The 21,726-nt window shown below is 39.3% G+C and overlaps 1 protein-coding gene across 1 annotated transcript; it reads right to left on the bottom strand.

Moving 5' to 3' along the window:
* Positions 1–2,685: 2,685 nt before the first annotated feature.
* Positions 2,686–20,151, bottom strand: LOC141106237 (pulmonary surfactant-associated protein D-like). Its single transcript, XM_073596849.1, has 5 exons — positions 19,886–20,151; positions 16,748–16,968; positions 12,377–12,493; positions 5,016–5,099; positions 2,686–3,159 (listed from the first exon to the last, which is right to left on the bottom strand). The coding sequence occupies exons 2-5, from the start codon at positions 16,950–16,952 to the stop codon at positions 2,774–2,776; spliced, it is 792 nt and encodes a 263-aa protein (XP_073452950.1). The 5' UTR covers positions 16,953–16,968; positions 19,886–20,151; the 3' UTR covers positions 2,686–2,773.
* Positions 20,152–21,726: the final 1,575 nt, after the last annotated feature.

The following is a 21,726-nucleotide window of genomic DNA, read 5'->3' as shown; positions in this document are numbered from 1 at the left end:
TGTGTGTCAAAGTCAACAATCAAGAGAAGACTTCACCAGAGTGAATACAGAGGGTTCACCACAAGATGTAAACTACTGGTGAGCCTCAAAAACAGGAAGGCCAGATTAGAGTTTGCCAAACAACATCTAAAAAAGCAGTTCTGGAACAACATCCTATGGACAGATGAGACCAAGATCAACTTGTACCAGAGTGATGGGAAGAGAAGAGTATGGAGAAGGAAAGGAACTGCTCATGATCAAAAGCAGACCACCTCATCAGTGAAGCATGGTGGTGGTAGTGTCATGGCGTGGGCATGTATGGCTGCCAATGGAACTGGTTCTCTTGTATTTATTGATGATGTGACTGCTGACAAAAGCAGCAGGATGAATTCTGAAGTGTTTCGGGCAATATTATGTGCTCATAGTCAGCAAAATGCTTCAGAATTCATTGGACGGCGCTTCACAGTGCAGATGGACAATGACCCAAAGCATACTGCGAAAGCAACCAAAGTGTTTTTTAAGGGAAAGAAGCGGAATGTTATGCAATGGCCAAATCAATCACCTGACCTGAATCCGATTGAGCATGCATTTCACTTGCTGAAGACAAAACTGAAGGGAAAATGCCCCAAGAACAAGCAGGAACTGAAGACAGTTACAGTAGAGGCCTGGCAGAGCATCACCAGGGATGAAACCCAGCATCTGGTGAAGTCTATGCGTTCCAGACATCAGGCTGCAATTGACTGCAAAGAATTTGCTACCAAGTATTAAAAAGTGAACGTTTGATGGATGATTGTTAATCTGTCCCATTACTTTTGGTCCCTTAAAAATTGGGCGGCACATATACAAACTGTTGTAATTCCTACACCGTTCACCTGATTTGGATGTAAATACCCTCAAATTAAAGCTGAAAGTCTGCAGTTAAAGAACATCTTGTTTGTTTCATTTTAAATCCATTATGGTGGTGTATAGAGCCAAGAAGATTAGAATTGTGTTGATGTCCCAATATTTATGGACCTGACTGTATATTAGATGATCCATTCAGTTCTCAACTCTCCTTTTTTGTTTTTGTCCCCCCCCCCCTAAATTTTGAGATGAATGTTACTTATCTTATATTGTATTTTTGGTATACAGATCATTACCACCTTGGAAAAAAAAATATTTTATTGTGATATGCCTTAATCTATGTAACATTTCTCTTTTGTGATACCCCTTTTTGGCATCTGTATCTCGTTTTGATTTCTTAAAAAAAAAAAAAAAAAAAAAAAAAGGTAATGTGTTGTATCACTGTTCCTCCCTCATACTCAAGATGGCACACCCTCTGCATGCAATTGAGATTCCGTTCTTTTTATAATGTTATTATGGCAATATCTGATAGCCATCTTTAACTTACCTTTTCAGCATGTTAATTTGCATTTGTTATAAATAAAAAAATACTATTTTATCTTACTAGTTGTATTATGCCCTGTACACACGGTCAGATTTTCCGACGGAAAATGTGTGATAGGACCTTGTTGTCGGAAATTCCGACCGTGTGTAGGCTCCATCACACATTTTCCATCGAAATTTCCGACACAAAGTTTGAGAGCTTGCTATAAAATTTTCCGACAACAAAATCCGTTGTTGGAAATTCTGATCGTGTGGGAAAGAATATGTATAGTTTGTCTTGAGCAACTAAGACTCCATCTTAGGATTAGAATCCATTTTAGAATATCATGCTAAGTTGTCAATAACTTGTTTAAATGTCACATAAACCTTATCTTGTCTTAGGAATTTGCATACGCAGATTCGCATGAAAATACTTCTCATAGATTAGCTTGTTCTGTGATTTCTCAGAACATAAATACTGTTGTACTGTAAATAAGCTAAATTTGTTATGTATTACATATATTGTTAAGTATTGTATGTCTGGAACATAATTGTTTGGATAACAGAGAAAGGTCCCATGACGCACATGGTGTGTAGCTATAATGATTGTATAATGTCGTATCATCATTATTTTTCTTATATAAACGAGTGACAAATAAAAGCTTATCAGATTTACTCTGAGCAAACTATAGCACTGTATCTGTGTCTTGTTTATGAAGAGTACTTCTCCAGGGTCCCTGTCGGTGATAGGACTAGGAGTGATGTCAGACCCTGATCTATAATACTTTAAACCCTTTCAGTGTGTACACAAATCCGACGCACAAAGTGCCACTCATGCTCAGAATAAATTAAGAGACGAAAGCCATTGGCTACTGCCCCGTTTATAGTCCCGACGTACGTGCTTTACGTCACCGCGTTCAGAACGATCGGATTTTCTGACAACTTTGTGTGACCGTGTGTATGCAAGACAAGTTTGAGCCAACATCTGTCGGAAAAAATCCATGGATTTTGTTGTCGGAATGTCCGATCAATGTCCGACCGTGTGTACAGGGCATTAGAGTTCCTGTGCCTAAAAAGTCCATATTTTAGATTCCAAATATACACTGTATTGCCTTTTGGGACGTGGCAATATCTTACACCAGATGTATCCATTGTGCCACCTGGTGGATACTATATAATTTAATGTCTCAGTTTCCATTCCTTTTACTCAGTAAACAGTTTTTTTTTTCTCTAAGTGAGTAATTTTCGTTATACTATTCTATGCTACCAAATTCTTGAGATTTAGCACTTTAAAACACGTAAAAAGAACTGTCAGATCATTCATTTTCAAACATGTACATGTTTCTAATATTAAATTACTTTGATTTTTTTATTGCATACACTTATTTTAGAAGATATACATATACTTCTGCCATAATTTAAAGTAATTCTATTGATATTCACAGATAACAAGTCGCAGTAAATTGCATGGAATGTCATTCCATTTCCCATTGTCCTGGATCTCTACACAGTCTTCATTATCTTTGCTGTTATTTGGCTCTCCTAGGTTCCAGTTTGTAAACGTAATCTTCTCTCCTGTCAAGTACTTGAATATCCCTTCAACCTGTAAATCTGATATACCCAGGAAAGCTTTGATTGTCTCTCCCTTAGTCTGAAGAATCTCTTGAGCAGCACTATTTTCTGCTGCATTTCTTGGCATAGCCAAGTTTCCTCCAGCTTCTTTACATGTCTTCTGGGCATTTTCAAAATTTTCTTCAAGACCATTGGTCACAAACACTTTATCACCAGCTTGTTTACCACCATGGAAGAGGAGAACTGAAAGATTTTAAGCAAAACAGATTATGGGTTAATATATTTATTTAATAGAGATGGCATTTGTTACTATTGGTAGGTGAAGTAAATCTTTAGGTAAAAGGCTAAATAAAGATATAATATTCTACATGTCAGTGTAAATGGTTTGATTTTAATGTGCTGTATGTGTATATTAGAATATTTTTTTTAGTGTATACTGAGCATAATGTATTGTATACGATTAAGAAATAGAATGAGCTGCTTTGGTCTTCCAAAAACAATACTAAAGATTATGGGTCTATTAAGAAAAAATGGTAATACATTTTCTTACTGGTACCCCATGCTCCAATATATGGATTTATATCAAAATACAAATTTATTACACAAATTGTGTTCTTTAAAAACAAACATACAGCAAATTGAAATCAACAAAACATCCCCTCATTTTATGGAGAGTGTTTCTCTTGATTGGTATATCTACATTTCCAGAACTCTGGAGAACAATGCAGCTGAATAAAGGAAGCAAACTCTCCAAGTACAGTGTAGTCCTCTACATATGCAAGCTGCTTCTTCAGGGGGTAGAAAGGGGATGCATATTTTCTCTACATATATAGAAATTAATAATAGTTAACAGATAATACAGAAATATAAACAATACATATAATGTTACTGATTTCAAACACCAGACTAAGCTATAAGGCTTACCCACTGCAAGATGGCAAGGAACTGCATGAAATACCAACCCTGGACCCCAGGCTTAAGGGCTAAATTACACTTACAATTATGAAAATACAAATCACCTGCTCCTGAGGACATCCACTAATGATGATGAAACGCATTGGTCGGGGTTTCCGTAAATGCCATTTTATGTATTTGGAGGACACGCTGCAGTAGCACTTCGTGGTTACAGGATAATTGTATTTTTATCCTAGTAAGTATAATTTCTTGTTTTTTTATTGGGGATATACCATATTTTACCATGGAAAGCTTTCTGCTGTTTTCTCTTTAAGCTGATATACATACCTTATACTGCTCTGTGGGCACTTTGGATTCACCCTTAAGAACAACAAAGAAGAACTTTGCATTCAAGAGACCATACATCCCTGGGAGATAGAGAAGCACTGTTGACTCACTTGTTTATACAAGGGGGTCCAGTCTCTCTGGTGAGTGTGGGAGAGGTTGGGGGATCAGCACATTTGTATGTATGTGGAGTGAATATCAGCATGTCACACTGAGCACTGGAAGTGTGGACTTTCATTTCGACTTGATTGATAATATTTTATTAACAATATTTAATTATTTGTTGAGTGCTGTTCATGGTTTAGAATTAATATACTGTTTTGGTTGGGAAGATAGTGCTGTTCCTGTTATAGGTTTATAGTATTATCTTCAAGTTGCATTATGCAATTTTTTTGACAGCAACTGTCCTTAATACTTATAAGGTACAAGTTTTCATGTAGCACAAGAATTTGTTTTTATTATGAATAGACCATAATAGCTGGTTAACACGCATCAACACATACTGGGCACTCACTACAGGTTACCAAGTTGAGAGATTTGTAATATTGAATAAATACCTATGTTTTTATTGTGATCTAAAGTCTATATCTTTCAATGGAATAATTGCACTAAAGTGAGAGATTTATTTGTTTCATAATACAGTAATAGTTAAAGACTAACTCATTTTCTAACATCATTATTATTTTACTGACTTTGTGGGCAGAGCGTAATGCCAGGATTGGGGATTTCCGATTGTGGTGGTACACTGGAAAACAAGGATTGATTTCCCTGCTTCTTAGATCAAGAGAAAATAAAAAGAAAAGTAAATTGCTAAAAAAAAAATGTAAACATCCATAAATCACTATATAAGTGTTACTTACTTTTATTATATTTATTAAGGCTTGCTTGAAGCAGATGTAGCTCTCTTTCAAACACCTTCAACTGCTCCTTGACTGTATCAACCTCTAATTAGAAAGACCAGCATTAAATGCATTTACAGCTATCATTTAAAGATTTAGGCTTGATCAACAGGGTTTAGTTCAGGTCTGACATGAGTTTAAAGCAAACACAACATGTTCGAGGTTAGCAGACCCACCTAACTTATGCACCAGCTTGTGCATGGACCCATCTACCTTGTACATCACCACAGCAATCAACTAATTATAAACTTTGAGCTTATATCAGCTGACTTAAAATAGTCAATCATAGGATCTTTGCTATGTGCTAGCCCCTCGCTATAAAACGCCAGATTCCTAGCAGCCATTTGTCTTATTGTTCTGTAACACTGCATACAGCTTTAAGGCATCTCCTAGCATGTAATTTAAAGGATTGTTATTTTCCCTATATTGAACTCACAGTTGCATTAAAAGAAGGACCCTCTTTGTTAAATTGTCTCCCATGGCAGTCTCCTGCTCCCCATGCCCCATTTTTATGATAACATCTTTCCTATTAGCCCCGAAAATGGGCATGTTGTATAGATCTTAATGAGGTTAAACTCTAAGTTCAGGTTTTGTGGCCATTAAACTGAATTCAACAATCTCCCTAGAAATCAAAACCCGGACAGACTCGCTCATCTTTAATACTTAGGTATGAAGTCTAGGGATAAGTCAATCCGGCAAGGTTCAGTTTACTAGGAGTTTGAGGAATGCACATTTCCCACATAAATTGCAAACTGAAAATTCTCCCGCAAACCCTATCAAAGTCAGTGGAAGGAGAATTCTCTAGAGAAATTGCAGTCCCTTGTGGGGAGTCAGTGAATGCCAATGCAAAAAAAAACATAGTAATGGAAGTGCTTTTTTATATGACTTTGAGGGTGACATTGAAAATAAAATATTTTCTGAAAAATACAGGTTTATGTAATGCCCTAAAGCTGTATGTGGTGTTTGGAACAGCATGACTTTCAGCAGCAATGCACTCGGGCAGCATATTTTCGGCTGTAGAATTAATTTTTTTTTATCAGCACCCCAATCCACTAATATTTGAATCATATCCATTAAAAAGGCTTTTTTCAGATGGTTTTAGCAGTGACAAGTGTTTTCATCAAGCTGTATTAAGCTTGCTTTAATCAACAGAAAGCTTGGTAGCACTCCACTGCACCATTTTTAAAGGTAAAAAAAGAAGGGTTTGGTAGAAATGGCCCAGCAGCAGGGCAATTTTGTATGAAGGGTGAAAGTCCCCAATGCAGAGCTATCTCTTGTATTTGCTGTGGCTGAATTTGTTGGCCACTTTGTATGTGGCCTCACCGTCATTTTATCTCACAGGACCTGCCCTCCTTCTGTTATCACCATGTGTGGCACCTCTGCCTTTCATTTTAGGCCTGCCTGTCATTGTTTTTAGTGGGTGATTGTCTAGCTTGTATTTAAACTAGTGATAGGGGGGAATGTGTGGTGCTTTTTAAAAAAAATAAAGTTTGTATTCATTTTTGCAGATAAACAATACAAAGCGTAACATTGGAGGTTACCAATGAACATACATGCAGTAATACAGGAGTAATGTCAACATGGTGTCTACAGTCATGGGAATATAAATTAGGCAAAATGCAGATTCTCAATGCATGTACCAGTTACCCATGAACGAAGTTGCTCTTTACTAAGAATTAAAAAGGTAACGATAGAAGTGCAGAAGTGAGATTTTCCCACCTGGGCAGCCTAGTGCCGCCAATAGAGCAAAGTATATGATACAGATCCTCTAGGTATCAGCAGTAAAAGAGTGCTACTCCTCCAGATTATATATCTGGAAAAACCCAATTAGGATGTGGGCTAAGAGGAATTAGTAATAAAGCATTGACAAAAAGAATAACAAACAATAGGAAAAACAAGTAAAGCACCAGGTATGTGGTTAGGTGTCAAACTCTGGCTTGTCCTTACATCAGAAAATTGTAAACACAATTAGATTTGTATTAAGACAAAGGATCAAGGACACCACATCCCAAGCAAAAATGTGCAAAATAGGAAAATAATGGGGATTGGGGTGCCAAGGTCAACACTCCACAAAAAACATGTTGATATAAGATAAAAAATCTTATTTTATTACAATTTTAAAATCTTAAAAGACTACAAAGTATATATTAAAACCATCACAAGAAGACGTGTGGCTTGAGCAATGATGCAGCAACTTCAGCTCTACATGTATCGCCAAGATATGGCTTCTTCAGGAGTCTTATGAGTGCTGCAAATGATATCAGATATACAGTAAATGAGACATACAGTACAATTTATAATTAAGATACAATACAAAAAAGTATTACCCAATCAAATATAACAAAACGTAGCCATTGGTGTACATTAGATCATTTGGGGGAAAATATCCTACCAGTGTACTTAGGAGATTCAATCAATTTTAAACACTTCATGCATCAAAGCAGGGAGTACTAGTCCAGGATAATATTAGTGACCAGTGGAGGCTGGTGCTTTATATTTTGGGGGGGCAGCAAGCAAGACATCACCAGCTGCCACCCCCCATTGGTCGGCCATGCACTTACACCCCCACCCCACCCCCGGGTTGGTTGGCCCCACACTAACCACATCTAGGTTGTGGGCAGCTTAGGCTCCTCCTTGGTGGCTGCTTCCTCCTCGATGACTTGGAGGCTTCCTCCACTGCACCTTCTCTCCTCCTTCCCTCGGTGCAGCGGCCAATACGACCGCTTCTCCTCCCGGCCAATCGGGTCTCAGGTCCTGATTCCGGATTGGATTGGGAGGAGAATTAGGAAGACAATAGCGAATATTTGTAAAACCCTTCCCATAACTAAGTCAAACATCCAAAAGCTCCAGATATAATGCAGCCCCTCTTACCCAGTATATACAGACCATCCCAGTAAGCAGGAGAAAGGGACAGAGGAACAATTACCCGCTGAATGCTGGCACTGCAAGGAATAAGAGTAGATAACTGTAGCAAACCTCCCATAAGCAGGAGTAGCCATTTATAACCTGCATGTTTAAAAACAGCTCTTACCAAAATTGTCCCGTGCTGCGGCAGAAGTGACACCACGCGCATGCTCGAGAGGCGTCTGCGCCATATTTGAAGTTCATGCCTATCCACCGCCGAGCAGTGTTAGTGGTCAAATGCAATCACTGTATCAGGACATCTCTTGCCTGATCTTTGGCCCAGTGATCCATAGCAAGAAAACAAATTCAAATTCCCAAATGCACTGTAAGATTAATCACACACTACTCTGGCCATCAGAGATAGATTCTTGAAATCATGGAGAAATATTGGTATCTTCTACTAGTGGACGATATTTTATCCAAATATGTGAATATCTATCCTGAAATCACATATAGGAGATCACAGTCTCTCAAGGACCGACTGGTCCACAGCCACAATTCAGTCAAAAATAGAGTGAGCACCAAGGTCCCAGGAACAGCCCCCTGCAGCAGATTTAATTACTGTGGCTTTATCCTTAAGGCACAGCAGATCACTCTGCCTAATGAACAAACCTTTAGACTCCAGTTCTTTGCAGATTGTCAATCTGTGTAGTTTATTATATGGAATATGACTGTTGAGCCTTCTATATTAGCAAAACCAAAAGAGCATTCTTCCACAGAATTTGAGATCATGTAGCGTTGGTTTCTAAGAAAAAGCTGGAGACCCTGATCAGTCAACACATGGGTCTATATCATGGGTTTGATCTAACTAAGATGCATTTTTTTGCTCTTGAATATATTCCCCAACATAAGAGGGGAGGTGATGTGGACAAGTTGCTACTGCAGCGGGAAACTACAATGTAGCTGGAGCTACAATTTAGCAGCCCCCCAGGGCTCAATGATGCCTTAAGTTTTAAGCCCTTTCTTTAAATAATTTGTGGGTGGGCCAAACCTGATGCAGTGTCCACGGATGCTATTGGCCTTGAAATGTAATCTAGTTTTCTATTTAAATTAGGTGGCTTAATTGACCAACTCCTTTTGCAACCACAATGTATAAATATTCAAATATTTAGGATTCTTTGGGGTAATGCTGTACTGACAGGGTGCTCTGAGGTGGGATATATGGTTGAATTAACTTTGGATTATGTGTCAATTTTTTTTTTTCCATTAATTGTCTGTGCACCTTGGCTCGCAGGGCTGGCTTGAGGTTTTGGGTTACCATACGGACGCCCAGGGTGCTCTTCCCCTTGTTTTTGTGGGCTAGGTTCTGGCTGCTTCCTTAGGGTGGGGTCATCACTTTTTTTTGGCCCCTTGCTGGGCCTCTATGCTCTGAATACAATCTGGACTCCCTGGGGTTGTGGCAGTGAAGCCAGACGCCGGCAGGATCGGAGGGGTATTCAAGGGTCGTCACGGCGCGGTTGTTTTGCCATGGCTGTGTTGCTTGTGGGGCTGATCTCCAGCTGGCACAGTGACCTGGGACGGGGTAAGAGCTGTTTTTAAAAATGCAGGTGATAGATGGGTATGCTTGCTTATGGGAAGTTTGTTGCAGTTATCTACCCTTATTCCTTGCAGTGCCAGCATTCAGCGGGTACTTGTTCTTCTGTCCATCTCTCCTGCTTACTGTAACGGACTGTAGCGGACTGAAGAGGGGCTGCATTATATCTGGAGTCTTTGGATATCTGACTTAGTTATGGGAAGGGTTTTACAAATGTATGATTCATTCACTTATTTTTTGCAAAGGTATAACCTAAGTGGGGATAGGCTTTCTTTCCCTTACACCCCTCCGGTCCTGTCCCACCCCATAGTAGTGGCGAGGATAAATCTTTTGTGAAAGCATGACAAACAAGTTTGAGTTCTGGCAGTGCCCCTTTTTCTCTTCTTGTGTTTAAGGTAAAATTCTAAATTTTTTTTCTATTGCTGCAAATTTTGAAACATTGAAATTCCGCTTATTCCCTGCAGGTGCTTAATCATGGCACCCGTCCCTCATATAATCCTGGACTAGTCCTCCCTGCTTTGATGCATGAAGTGTTTAAAAATCATCTAATGTACACCAAAGGCTATGTTTTGTTATATTTGATTGGGTAATACTTTTTTGTATTGTATTTTAAATATGAATTGTATGTCTCATTTATATCTGATAGCGTTTGCAGCACTCATAAGACTCCTGCAGAAGCCATATCTTGGCGAAACATGTGGAGCTGAGGTTTCTGTATCATTGCTCAAGCCACACGTCTTCTTCTTGTGATGGTTTTAATATACACTTGTCTTTAAAGATTTTGAAATTGTAATAAAATAGATTTTTTTATCATATATCAACATTTTTTTTGTGGAGTATTGACCTTGGCACTTTTACAATCCCCATTATTTTCCTACTTTGTAACACAATAAGTACATGATATCATAACTAGATTTTCAGTCTACCATTGTACTTGAGATGATTGTAGCCGTATGCCGTATTGTAGCCGACTATCATCCCCCCTCTAGTCTATAGCTTTTCCTCTGTCTTTTCTCACTTGCTCATAGCTTTATTGCCATTGCCATACACATTGATTTGTATGTGTTTGTTTTTCTTTTTCCTTTCCCTCAGAGATTTTTTTTTGTTTTGTTTTGTTTTGTTTAAACATTTTACCTTCTGCTAAAACTTTTGTGAATCAGTACTGCTTGGACCTTGAAGAAGGGGACACACCCCGAAAGCTCGTCCATGAAAAATTATATGTTAGTGCAAAAGACAAAGTATCACGAACAGTACTCAATTTTCTTAGTCTACCATTGGAATTAGTGAGGTCTGCCTTGGCATATTATTCTGTGTATTTGTTTGATGTCATGATCAGAGATAACTCTTCGATAGATAGTGTAATTTCCATGGTAAGCCTCTTTCTGACAAAGAAGTGCTTGATGGGTCCAAAAACTCTTTACTATGTCATCTAATTTTACTTTATACATCTGAGTTTTTAGCTCTTTCTTTATAGTTGCAATGGTTGGGTCCACCAAGGTGGTCCAAGTTTTGAGAATAACTCTGCAATCTGTCAGTAAACAGAAATGGATCCACTAGGGAAGTTGGCCACAAGAACTTGATGGAATATGTTTGCTGCAATCAAAGAGACATAAAAATGGGTCCAGTTGGAGTAGTTATGTTTGTCACCCCAAAAATTCATAATTTGGTTCCAGAAGGTGGAAATGTTATGACAATTCCAGAGACTATGAGCTAAGTTTGAAGTAGAAAGACCACACCAGGAGAAATTTGACGAATGAGGGTTGCCATTGTCAATAAGGAAAGGTGCTTTTATTGCACACTATTTACTTCACAGCAGTGTGTTGTGAACAAAGAATAGCACCTCATTCATTGCAGCTCTGCATCTGCTTTTAGGCCTGTCACTGTGATTTGGGGGGGGGGGGGTGTTGGCTAACATTAATTTTAATGTATTAAAATCTGGCAAATTCACTGCATAACTATGGTTGATGCAAATCCAAACTTTTCCCTAATGAAGTCGAAATGGAGATGATAACTTGCTGTAGCAGCTGACATTTGAGAAAGTCAATATACACTTCTCAGTAACAACACTGTTTAGCATGCTTGGACTGCATGCTGTAGAGTGTTACTAAACCCAGTAATATGAAAAAAGTTCACCCCCCCCCACAGTGCCCACAGCTTACAAATATATTTTTTTACATTAAGATACTCCACTATATACCTTTTTGGATGATCTGTATACCACAATAAACTGCACAGTTTCTCCAGTGCTGAGAGTTCAGGTAGGAGGAGATTTCTACTAACACTACTACAGCCTGTATGCACGCCCACATGTGTGATGTCAATATCATGTGACCTGGCTAGCTCTGAGAACAAGTAAATGTTCTCTCCATCATAAAAGACACAACTGAGCATGTGCAGGTCGGCTACCCTTCCCCAGATAGACAGTGCAGGTGGGGGAGGATCTATGCATACAGCATAAAACAGCCTTTTTACACAATGCAGAGGATTAACCCCTTAAGTTCCACAGTGAGTATAACAAGCATGTTATTCTGCATATACAGACTGATTTTACTGTTGTGGGTTTAGTAACACTTTAAGGAAAGAAGTGTGTGTGCAGTGGATAGCAATGGATGCTGATAGTACGGATTATGAAGGTACTCATATGTTTATATACAGTATTTGTGGAAAGAAAAGGTTTACTTTAATATCAAACATCCTTTAAAACCTCAAACTGATGTTTAAGTTTTTGCTTATTGTGAACCATAAAATATACATGAAGTGACTTTAAGGGCAGTTATTCCATCAGCCACCTAAATTACTTAATAAAGAGAATTTATTTGATAAGCACTGTTAATAGATTGAAAATTATATATGATAAACTGATCCTTCCCCATTATTATCTTACCTGATGTCGCACTTACACCTTGTTCTCCTTTTTGTCCAATTGAACCTTTGTCACCTTTTGCTCCTGGTGGACCAATCTTTCCTGGAGGTCCCTGACTGCCCCGAGATCCTTGTTGTCCTTTGTGAAGGAATTCACACAAAAGTTATTTATGACTGTTTAAATTGTGTAAATACACCCTAAATTATGCAATATCAAATTTGGCTGACATTTATTAATTTTCTGAATTCCTAAAGAACAACCCAGAATGCTGAAAAGTGAGTACTGCCTTAGTAGTATATCATCATCCCATTGTTTTATTTTCATCAACTACAAAGCATGAGTTGTACCTATAAATGAAATTACAGTAATGCCCTGTACACACAGTCGGACATTGATCGGACATTCCGACAACAAAATCCTAGGATTTTTTCCGACGGATGTTGGCTCAAACTTGTCTTGCATACACACCGTCACACAAAGTTGTCGGAAAATCCGATCATTCTGAACGCGGTGACGTAAAACACGTACGTCGGGACTATAAACGGGGCAGTAGCCAATAGCTTTCATCTCTTTATTTATTCTGAGCATGCGTAGCACTTTGTGCGTCGGATTTGTGTACACAGAATCGGAATTTCCGACAACGGATTTTGTTGTCGGAAAATTTTATAGCCTGCTCTCAAACTTTGTGTGTCGGAAAATCCGATGGAAAATGTCCGATGGAGCCCACACACGGTTGGAATTTCCGACAACAAGGTCCTATCACACATTTTCCATCAGAAAATCCGACCGTGTGTACAGGGCATAACACTAATTAATTACTAAAAATAAGTGCAAAGAAAAATTTCCTGCATGTTCCTAAAATTAGACATGAGCATAAGTAAGATACAATCTGAACTAGATGCTGTGATTATCACTGATATCTATTACTTTTGGGTAACCTGCTGGGCATATGTAGATTTTAGTTTTTTCCAGCATGATAACATGTTTATTGGCTGCGTAGTTTTATTTTTAGCAATTATATTTTTGCGGTGTGTGTGTGTATTTATGTATAGGTGTATTTTTTGTGTTTCAATCTTACTGGCAGTTACATAAATAGGTAAGCAATAGTAGATTATAATAAAGGCTAAACAGGCGGCTACCCGATGCCCCAGACTCCAGGGGAGCTCATGAGGTTGCCAGACAAGTTCTATACTTGGTGCTCATCATGGTAGTCTTTAGCTTTGCAAGTCTTTTGTTTTAGAAACTCATCAGCAATGGCAATCTTTTTATTGCTATCAGTAAAGCTTTCCTTTGAGATTAATATATAGTAATGCACAATATGAGGCAAGAGAAGAGGCAATGCATCGGTAGTGATGTCAATGATGGTCTCGATAATGGGAACAGAGGCTGGAGAGGGACAATAATCTTCTCTCAAATATTATAACACATTTCAAAGCAAACAGCTTCTTTGTCAAAGATTTGACATCACTTCCAGTCCACGGCTTGGCGCTGACATTTCATCCAGTCCGCTCTGTGTGCGCAGGGTGGCCATCAATTTGGTTGGATTCTCCCCGCTGCTACATCACTTACCTCAAATCGGTTCTTCCCTTTCTCCCTGGCACATTCAGGACTCCCTAGACATCCCACTGCTGTATGGATGGGTATGTGTATTTACCAATCCCAGGATCTTTATCACCACCAGGAGCTGTAGTGCACATTGTTCTGTGACGGTTTGGTGGAACCAGGAACTTCCATGTATGCATCATAATGCTTGTCATTTATCCTCTTGATTGCACTGAGGTGCTGTTACCATCACTGATTTTACTAAATAAAACTATTTTAATCTTCTCTTTGGACTAGAGTTGATTCATCCCTGTATACACAATTAACTATACAACTCTGAAGGGTTTACCTACAGAACTTTAGTGTGCTGGCTCTTCGCTTTTTGCCAAATTAGTCTTTCACAATGAATTGCTAGCAGCACAACGTAATTGCACTTGCTAAAGTGTTAGCGCCTCTCACCTGTGTTTCTAATGCACAAAATGAACCTTCCCTTTACTGCAAAGCATTTCTTTGATATTATCCGCCACCGTCATATAAATATTTTCCAAATATTCAACTGCATAGGATTTAAGAAACAAAACACAAATCTGTACACTGATTCTGTTGCATGATTCAATTAAAGTGACAGGGGGCCCATGAATTGAAGATAACCCTGGGCCCTCAGTACAATTAATTCACTATCCAAGGTACTATAAGTCAATTAAAGTATGAAGGCAAATAACAGCCTGTAGAGGCAGGTTTTCTACCTTACCCAGAAAAAAGATCTCACAATTGCACATTGTGGTTAGCTCATTCTGCAACAACAAGGAATCTTGGAAGTGGGGGATTCTAAGAAAAAACAAACATACATACTCAACTCCCTGCTGTGATGCTGCAGCTGCCCCCCACCGGTTCTAAACCAGAGAACTGAGCCATCACAGGACCGCTGATTGCTCAATTCTCAGTGTTCCTGGAGTAGAGAGTTATGACTGCACTCATTGGATCTACGGACGGGAAAAGGGATGGGAGTGACTGACTCAGAGGCTAAGCCAGCTGTCGGTTGGGCATCTGGGTGGGTCCTAACATTATTGTCAGGATCCTTCCATAGACTGGGACAGCTCTGTGATATCAGCCAACAGTGGGTTTTAGCCTGCTGTCGGCTGATTCTGGGTCACAGGAGAGCACAAGTAAGTGCATTCCTTTGACCCAGAAGAAAGGTATATGTAAACCCTAAATCTAGTTTTCAGTATGTGTGATATATTTTTCAGTTATTTGTGCCCACTATTGATTTCATTATAACAATGTAAGTGTTGATATGAAAAAAAGGAACTTGATATTGTCATTATGATGTGATTATGTACAATTGTACATTTTATATCTGACATGCAACAAATTTGTATATATTTAGTAGATTAAACAGCTCTTCCCCTTTTACTCCTGATGAAGTGGAAAATTCAATTAAATACATAGAGTTTGGGGCTTCTGGAACATCCCATATTGGGGTTTTGGGTTTATGTACAGTAACTAAAAACTAACCTCTGTTATTCAGTGGTAAAATCCAGATGTTTGATGAGGCTAGAGCTAGAAGGTGTTGATGTCTAGTACTAGATTTTGTACTTTTTTTATTGTGATTTTTTTAATATCCTTTTTTGATATTTATTTAGTACCAGTTAAAATTCAAATTATTAATTATTAATTATTAATTATTAATTAAGGTTAAAACTCTTTTGCATTTTTTACTAAAGGAGGGAGCTGAGAATCTTCATACAATAAATTGTGTAAATATTTACTTAATTATCCAATCAGATGAAAAACATATTCCTGTTTACTGATTAACTCTGCACATGATTGAGTAAATTAGGAGAAGTGTATGTAAACCCTAAATCTAATTTTCAGTATGTTTGGTATTATAACTAACAATATACTGTATATTTTTCAGTTATTTGTGCCCACTGTTTGAAAAAAACATTCAAATTATTAATAAGGTTTAAACTCTTTTGCATTTTTACTAAAGGAGCGAGCTGAGAATCTTCATACAATAAATGGTGTGAATATTTACTTTAATTATCCAATCAGCTGAAAAACATATTCATGTTTACTGATTCCCTAAACATATTCCTGTGAAAATGTACATAATTTGTTTTATTAAAATTTTAATTCCATTAGTAACTTAATAAAAAACAAAAAGATATAAAAAGATAAGAGCCCTTTCACACTGGGGCCGTTTGCAGGCGCTATTGCGCTAAAAATAGCGCCTGCAAACCAACTTGAAACTGCCGCTGCTGTTTCTCCAGTGTGAAAGCCCGAGGGCTTTCACACTGAGGCGGTGCACTGGCAGGAGAGAAAAAAAACTCCTGCAAACAGCATCTTTGGAGCGGTGAAGGAGCGGTGTATTCACTGCTCCTTCACCGCTCCTGCCCATTGAAATCAATGGGGCAGCGCGGCTATATCGCCGGCAAAGCGCCCCTGTAGCGGCGATATGCAGGCGGTTTTAACCCTTTTTCGGCCGCCAGCAGGGGTTAAAACCGCACCCCTAGCAGCCGAATACCGCCGCCAAAACCATGGTAAAGTGGCGCTAAAAATAGCGCTGTTTTACCGCCGACGCCCCCACCGCCCCAGTGTGAAAGGGGCCTAAGGCTGGTGGCTTCAATACTGGGTGCAAGGCATTTCTTTTTTTTTTAAATGCAGATTACATGCGTAAGAAGGCTTTCTGCAGTAGTGAGATGTTTGTGCTAGAGTGCAGATCTGTGCTGCTATTTGTTCCTCTTCCTACACCTTATTTACTGTGTGCAGTAAATCATATAATTTTTCTTGTGTGTTTTTAGAAAATCATTGACTTATCGAAAAATCTGTACTTTGGATCAACATTACCTTTGTCCCCCTTTTCACCCTTTGGTCCTTCTTTACCATCTCTCCCATCTCTGCCAGGTAATCCAGCGGACCTTTGTGAACTGCATGTGATAACTGCGCAAGTATTGGTAAATTCTTCACATTTACCATTATCAGTTGAAGTGGTGGTAAAAGCCTTTATAGAACTCCCAAGTAATAAAATATTTAAAATCTTTAAAATATACATTGTTCAAGCTTTCACCCTGAAAACAAATAGATTATTACTTAAAAAGTGGGATTAATATATTTTATGAGTTCAGTAGTGCATCTTTTTATGTATAAGCATCTTTTTAGTATAACACTGGTCCTATTTCGAGTTAGCAAAAGGTAAACAGAACACGTTTGGCCCACACTTATAATGTTTTCTAGATTTCTATCTACAACTTTATCTGTCTATCTATCTATCTATCTATCTATCTATCTATCTATCTATCTATCTATCAGTGGCGGCCCATCCATAGGGGGCGCATGGGCGCTGCGCCGCCCCCCCCTCCCCCTCCAGGCAGTCACAAAAAAAAAAATTAATACTGGCCCTTTAAAAAAAAAAATACAAAAAAAAAGGTCCTTAAGTGCACTGTGTTCAGACGCTGGACACAGTGCGACACCGGACACAGTGCACTTATGGGAAGCACCGCGTGTATGCAATCACAAGATTGCAGACACGTCGCTTCATTTCTGAAGCGCCGAGTAGCTTCCGCCCGGCGCCGGTAGTATCTATTACTACGGCCGGGCGTTTTGATTGACATCTCAGTTTGATGTCACTTCCTGTTTTCTCTGTCCCATTGCGCCCGGGAGAGAGGAAACAGGAAGTATGAGGGGAGCGGATCCATCCATCGACGCTGTGGAAGGAGACAACGCAGGAGAGAGGACAACACACAGCAAGGTAAGTACCGCTGTGCTGCTCCCGTGGAGAACGGGGGGAGGGGGGTTCGATGTGACACAGGCAAGGCTGTATTTGGTGGACACAGGCTGTATTTGGTGGGACACAGGCTTCATTTGGTGGACACAGGCTGTATTTGGTGGGACACGGGCTAGGCTGCATTTGGTGGACACAGACTGCATTTGGTGGGACACAGGCTAGGCTGCATTTGGTGGACACAGGCTAGGCTGCATTTGGTGGACACAGGCTGTATTTGGTGGAACACAGGCTGCATCTTGTGGATACAGGCTGCATTTGGTGGACACTGGCTGCATTTGGTGGACACTGGCTGCATTTGGTGGACACAGACTGCGTTTGGTGGACACAGGCTGCATTTGGTGGGAAACAGGCTAGGCTGTATTTGGTGGACCCAGGCTGCATGTGGTGGGACACAGGCGGCATTAGGTGGGACACAGGCTGCATGTGGTGGGACACAGGCTTGCATTCGGTGGGACACAGGCTGTATTTGGTGGAACACTGCATTTGGTGGGACACAGGATGCATTTGGTGGACACAGGCTGCATTTGGTGGGACACAGGCTGCATTTGGTTGGACACAGGCTGCATTTGGTGGGACACAGGCTGCATTTGGTGGGACACAGGCTGCATTTTATGGGACACAGGCTGCATGTAAGGACGGACTCCGCTGGGGACACCTGATGGCATCTGGTGGCAGGCGACGTGGCTAGTGACACGCTCAGGGCTCCCACTGATTCTGCATTATGGTGAGTTGAATGATTTAATTTTATATTACAATGTAATAATAGAAATAATGCGCTTCAATCATCCTGACACCATAACAACCATGGTGCTGGGATGATTGAAGTGCTAACACCAGGTGCTTGGAATATCTGCTGATTGTTAAACTTTCTAGAACACACATATTTCTATTGTTGTGTAGGATCTGGGCCTGCTGTCCCTCCATCCCTCTCCCCCTCTCCCTCCATCCCTCGTTCATCTCAGACGCTAACCACACCATCTTAGGGCCATGCCCACTATTTCACTGAAACCACGCCCATTTTCACCAAGTGGGAGGGGTCAAAAAGGAGGGGCGGGGTCTGTCCCCCATCCTAAAACTTCACCAGCCACCACTGCTATCTATCTATCTATCTATCTATCTATCTATCTATCTATCTATCTATCTATCTATCATTCTATCTATCCTCAGATTATATGGCTCAGGCAGAACTTGCTTGCTAGAGTGAACTGCTTGCTGGCACATTGTCAGACTCCTTTGTAACCATTAAGTCTGGGAACCTCTAATATGCAAATATTGACTTTGGTTCCTGAAATCATGCTTGGTCCCTCTCACCTCCCTTACCTCAGTATAGGTTCATCCCTATGATGGACATCCTACCTGACAAATAAGTGCAGATAATGGGAGAAGCAGGGTCAAGCACGGTTTGGAACTGAAGTTGTTATTTGCATGGTGTCTGGGCCTTAGACCTCCTGCGGGGCTTTATAAGATAAGGGAATTTTCTGTGCCTGCTATATAAATGTTCACCTTCACTTTTGAAAACTCAGAGCAAACATACATACAACTAAATCACTGACTTAATTGCATTATCTTTCATCTTTACAGTCTGCCACTGAGACATCTATGAATTAATTTAAAAGCATAATCCTAATATAATCGAATATACTGCCAAAGACACATTACAAATATTTGTTATAAAAAATATATATATATATTTTTTTAGACCAATTCAAGGGACAGTTTTCAAACAATCATCAAACGATGCTATGCCACACATAGGTTGGACTTGATGGACTTGTGTCTTTTTTCAACCTCACCTACTATGTAACTATATACAATCTTTACATTTTATAAGTTAACAATAGTATCTTAATATATATAAATGCCTAGTGTGCAGTGAATTACTTCTTTACTACTTAAAGTATTTTCAAAATTGTGAATGAGATGAAAAAAAAAATAAAAATAATAACTTCCTTCCACTGTAATAAATAGGATAATTTCAGAAGCAATGTAATATCATTTGTAGAAGGATTATTTAGAGCTCTCTAGCATGCACTGTTAAATATGACCTCTAACACTCTTTGGCAACATTCAACATAAGGTGCAGTTATGTAATGCTTCATATAAGTGCTTTTTGCTAAGTAAAAATAAATATTTTTATCTTATTTTAGGCTACAGAAAAAAGGGAAGAGTCAAAATGTTGTAGAAATTGCTCATGTACTTACCGGGAAGCAGCATATGTTGACAAGATAGAATCCTTTTACTTTTGCATTACCTCGGATGTTTTTTTTTTTCATAAATTACTGTTTAGTTCCTTAATTTTATGCATATTTTTACACATTAAATGTTAAGCATTGTAGTGTTCTTCTTGTCCTTATTCTACCTGTTTTAATGGTGGATAAAAAAGATTAATTGCTACAATGTATTAGCAACTAAAAGAAATTGTTCCCTATAAGCATGTATATTTGCACATTCAAATTTGAACAAAGTTATGCAACTGAACTTTGCCTTTTAGTACTTTGGTTTGGCTTATGTTCAAACTGATTTTTTTTCAAAACTATTTGAACATTTACAATCAGTTTTTAAGAGATTGAGTTTTTCATTATGAATACTTTTTTATTGCGGTAAGATTTTAGATGGTAAGATTTAAGTGTCAAGACCTTAATAAAATTATTTCAGCACCTATATTTTTATTTACTAATTATTTACCATAGCAATTTAGTTTCTCCATAGTAATAAGAAAATGTAGAATATTATATTAATATTATTTTGTAATGCTAATACCCTGAATGCAATCATGTTGACATTTAGATGAATAATAGGTCACACAGAAATGTCCTTTTGCACATGCTTGGCATTAGTTTAGCAGGCACACTTATTTCATGACTGGTTCCTTTTCAAGGGGGGTAGCAAATAGCTTTGTATAGCAATGTTTATGTCAGGACTGCAGTGGTTGAGAATAGAATTGAGCACACGATATAGTGCAAACACAGGTTCAGACCAAACTTTGGCTGTTCAGGTGTTCATCCAAATAAAAGACTTTTTGCTCATTCGGTGGGAGCCAAACATCATATATAGTAGTGTTATTTCTTCTGCTACTATATATTACAGCTTCATTCCTGTCAGTAGTTGCTAAGGACTTCACCAGGTCCCATTCATTTACTGGCTGGGAATCCCTGGCCATGTAAATTAAAGGTTGGGGATAGCCAATCGCCATATTCGGTCAGTGATATCATCCAGGAAGCCAAACCCCTTTGTGTGCTTTTATAGGCAAGGCCTCAGGGGATGTCAATCATGGTCAGTGACAGGATAGGATGTGTTCATTTGCTGGTGGGATTATTTTCTTTTGGTGGGCTTCATTCCTCATGAGTGACATGGATCTGCATTGCTGGATGATGTGATTGACAATGGATGTACATTGTGGGACTTTTTTTTTTTTAAATAAAGCACTTGTCATAAACCGTGAAAGTGTCTTTTTTTACTGTTACTTTTTTGTTTGAATGAGTAGAGGTACTATGCACATCTTATTTACATAAGGGGCTGGTAGTTTGGGGCCCACTTATTGATAAAAGTGGGTTCCAGGTCCCAATAAGCCCCTTGAATGCAGATCACCACAGCCACCAGGTCAGGATTATAGGTGAGAGGCCCTTTACTGGGTGTATGATTCAGGAAGGGGGAGGGAGGCAAATGCTCTTCACCCCTTTCCTGGATTGACAGGGTGTATGCCAAGATATGGGCTTGGTGTGTATTTTTGTGGGGGCCAAAACCCAAAGTGGCCCCTCATTGTTTTTTTACCATATAGGATAACGGTCTGGCATAGCTGAAAGAAAACTCCAGTGGCTTTGTTTACAAACAGAAGTAAGAGGCCAAGCCTTTCACTTGCCGGTAATTTAACCGCTTGCCAACCAGCCGCCGCAGTTTTACTGCGGCAGAATGGCACGGCTGGGCGAAACGACGTTATGTTACTTCGCTTTGCCTTTTGGCGCCTGCAGCATGTGCTCGACCACAATGCGAGTGCCCAGCGGGCGCGATGACCGCCAGGCTCCCGCGATCGCTCCTGACAGAG

The sequence above is a fragment of the Aquarana catesbeiana genome, linkage group LG08, assembly GCF_042186555.1.
Source record: "Aquarana catesbeiana isolate 2022-GZ linkage group LG08, ASM4218655v1, whole genome shotgun sequence".
Lineage (NCBI taxonomy): Eukaryota > Metazoa > Chordata > Amphibia > Anura > Ranidae > Aquarana > Aquarana catesbeiana.
Note: the sequence above shows the minus strand (reverse complement) of the source record. Positions and strands in the feature narration are given on the sequence as shown.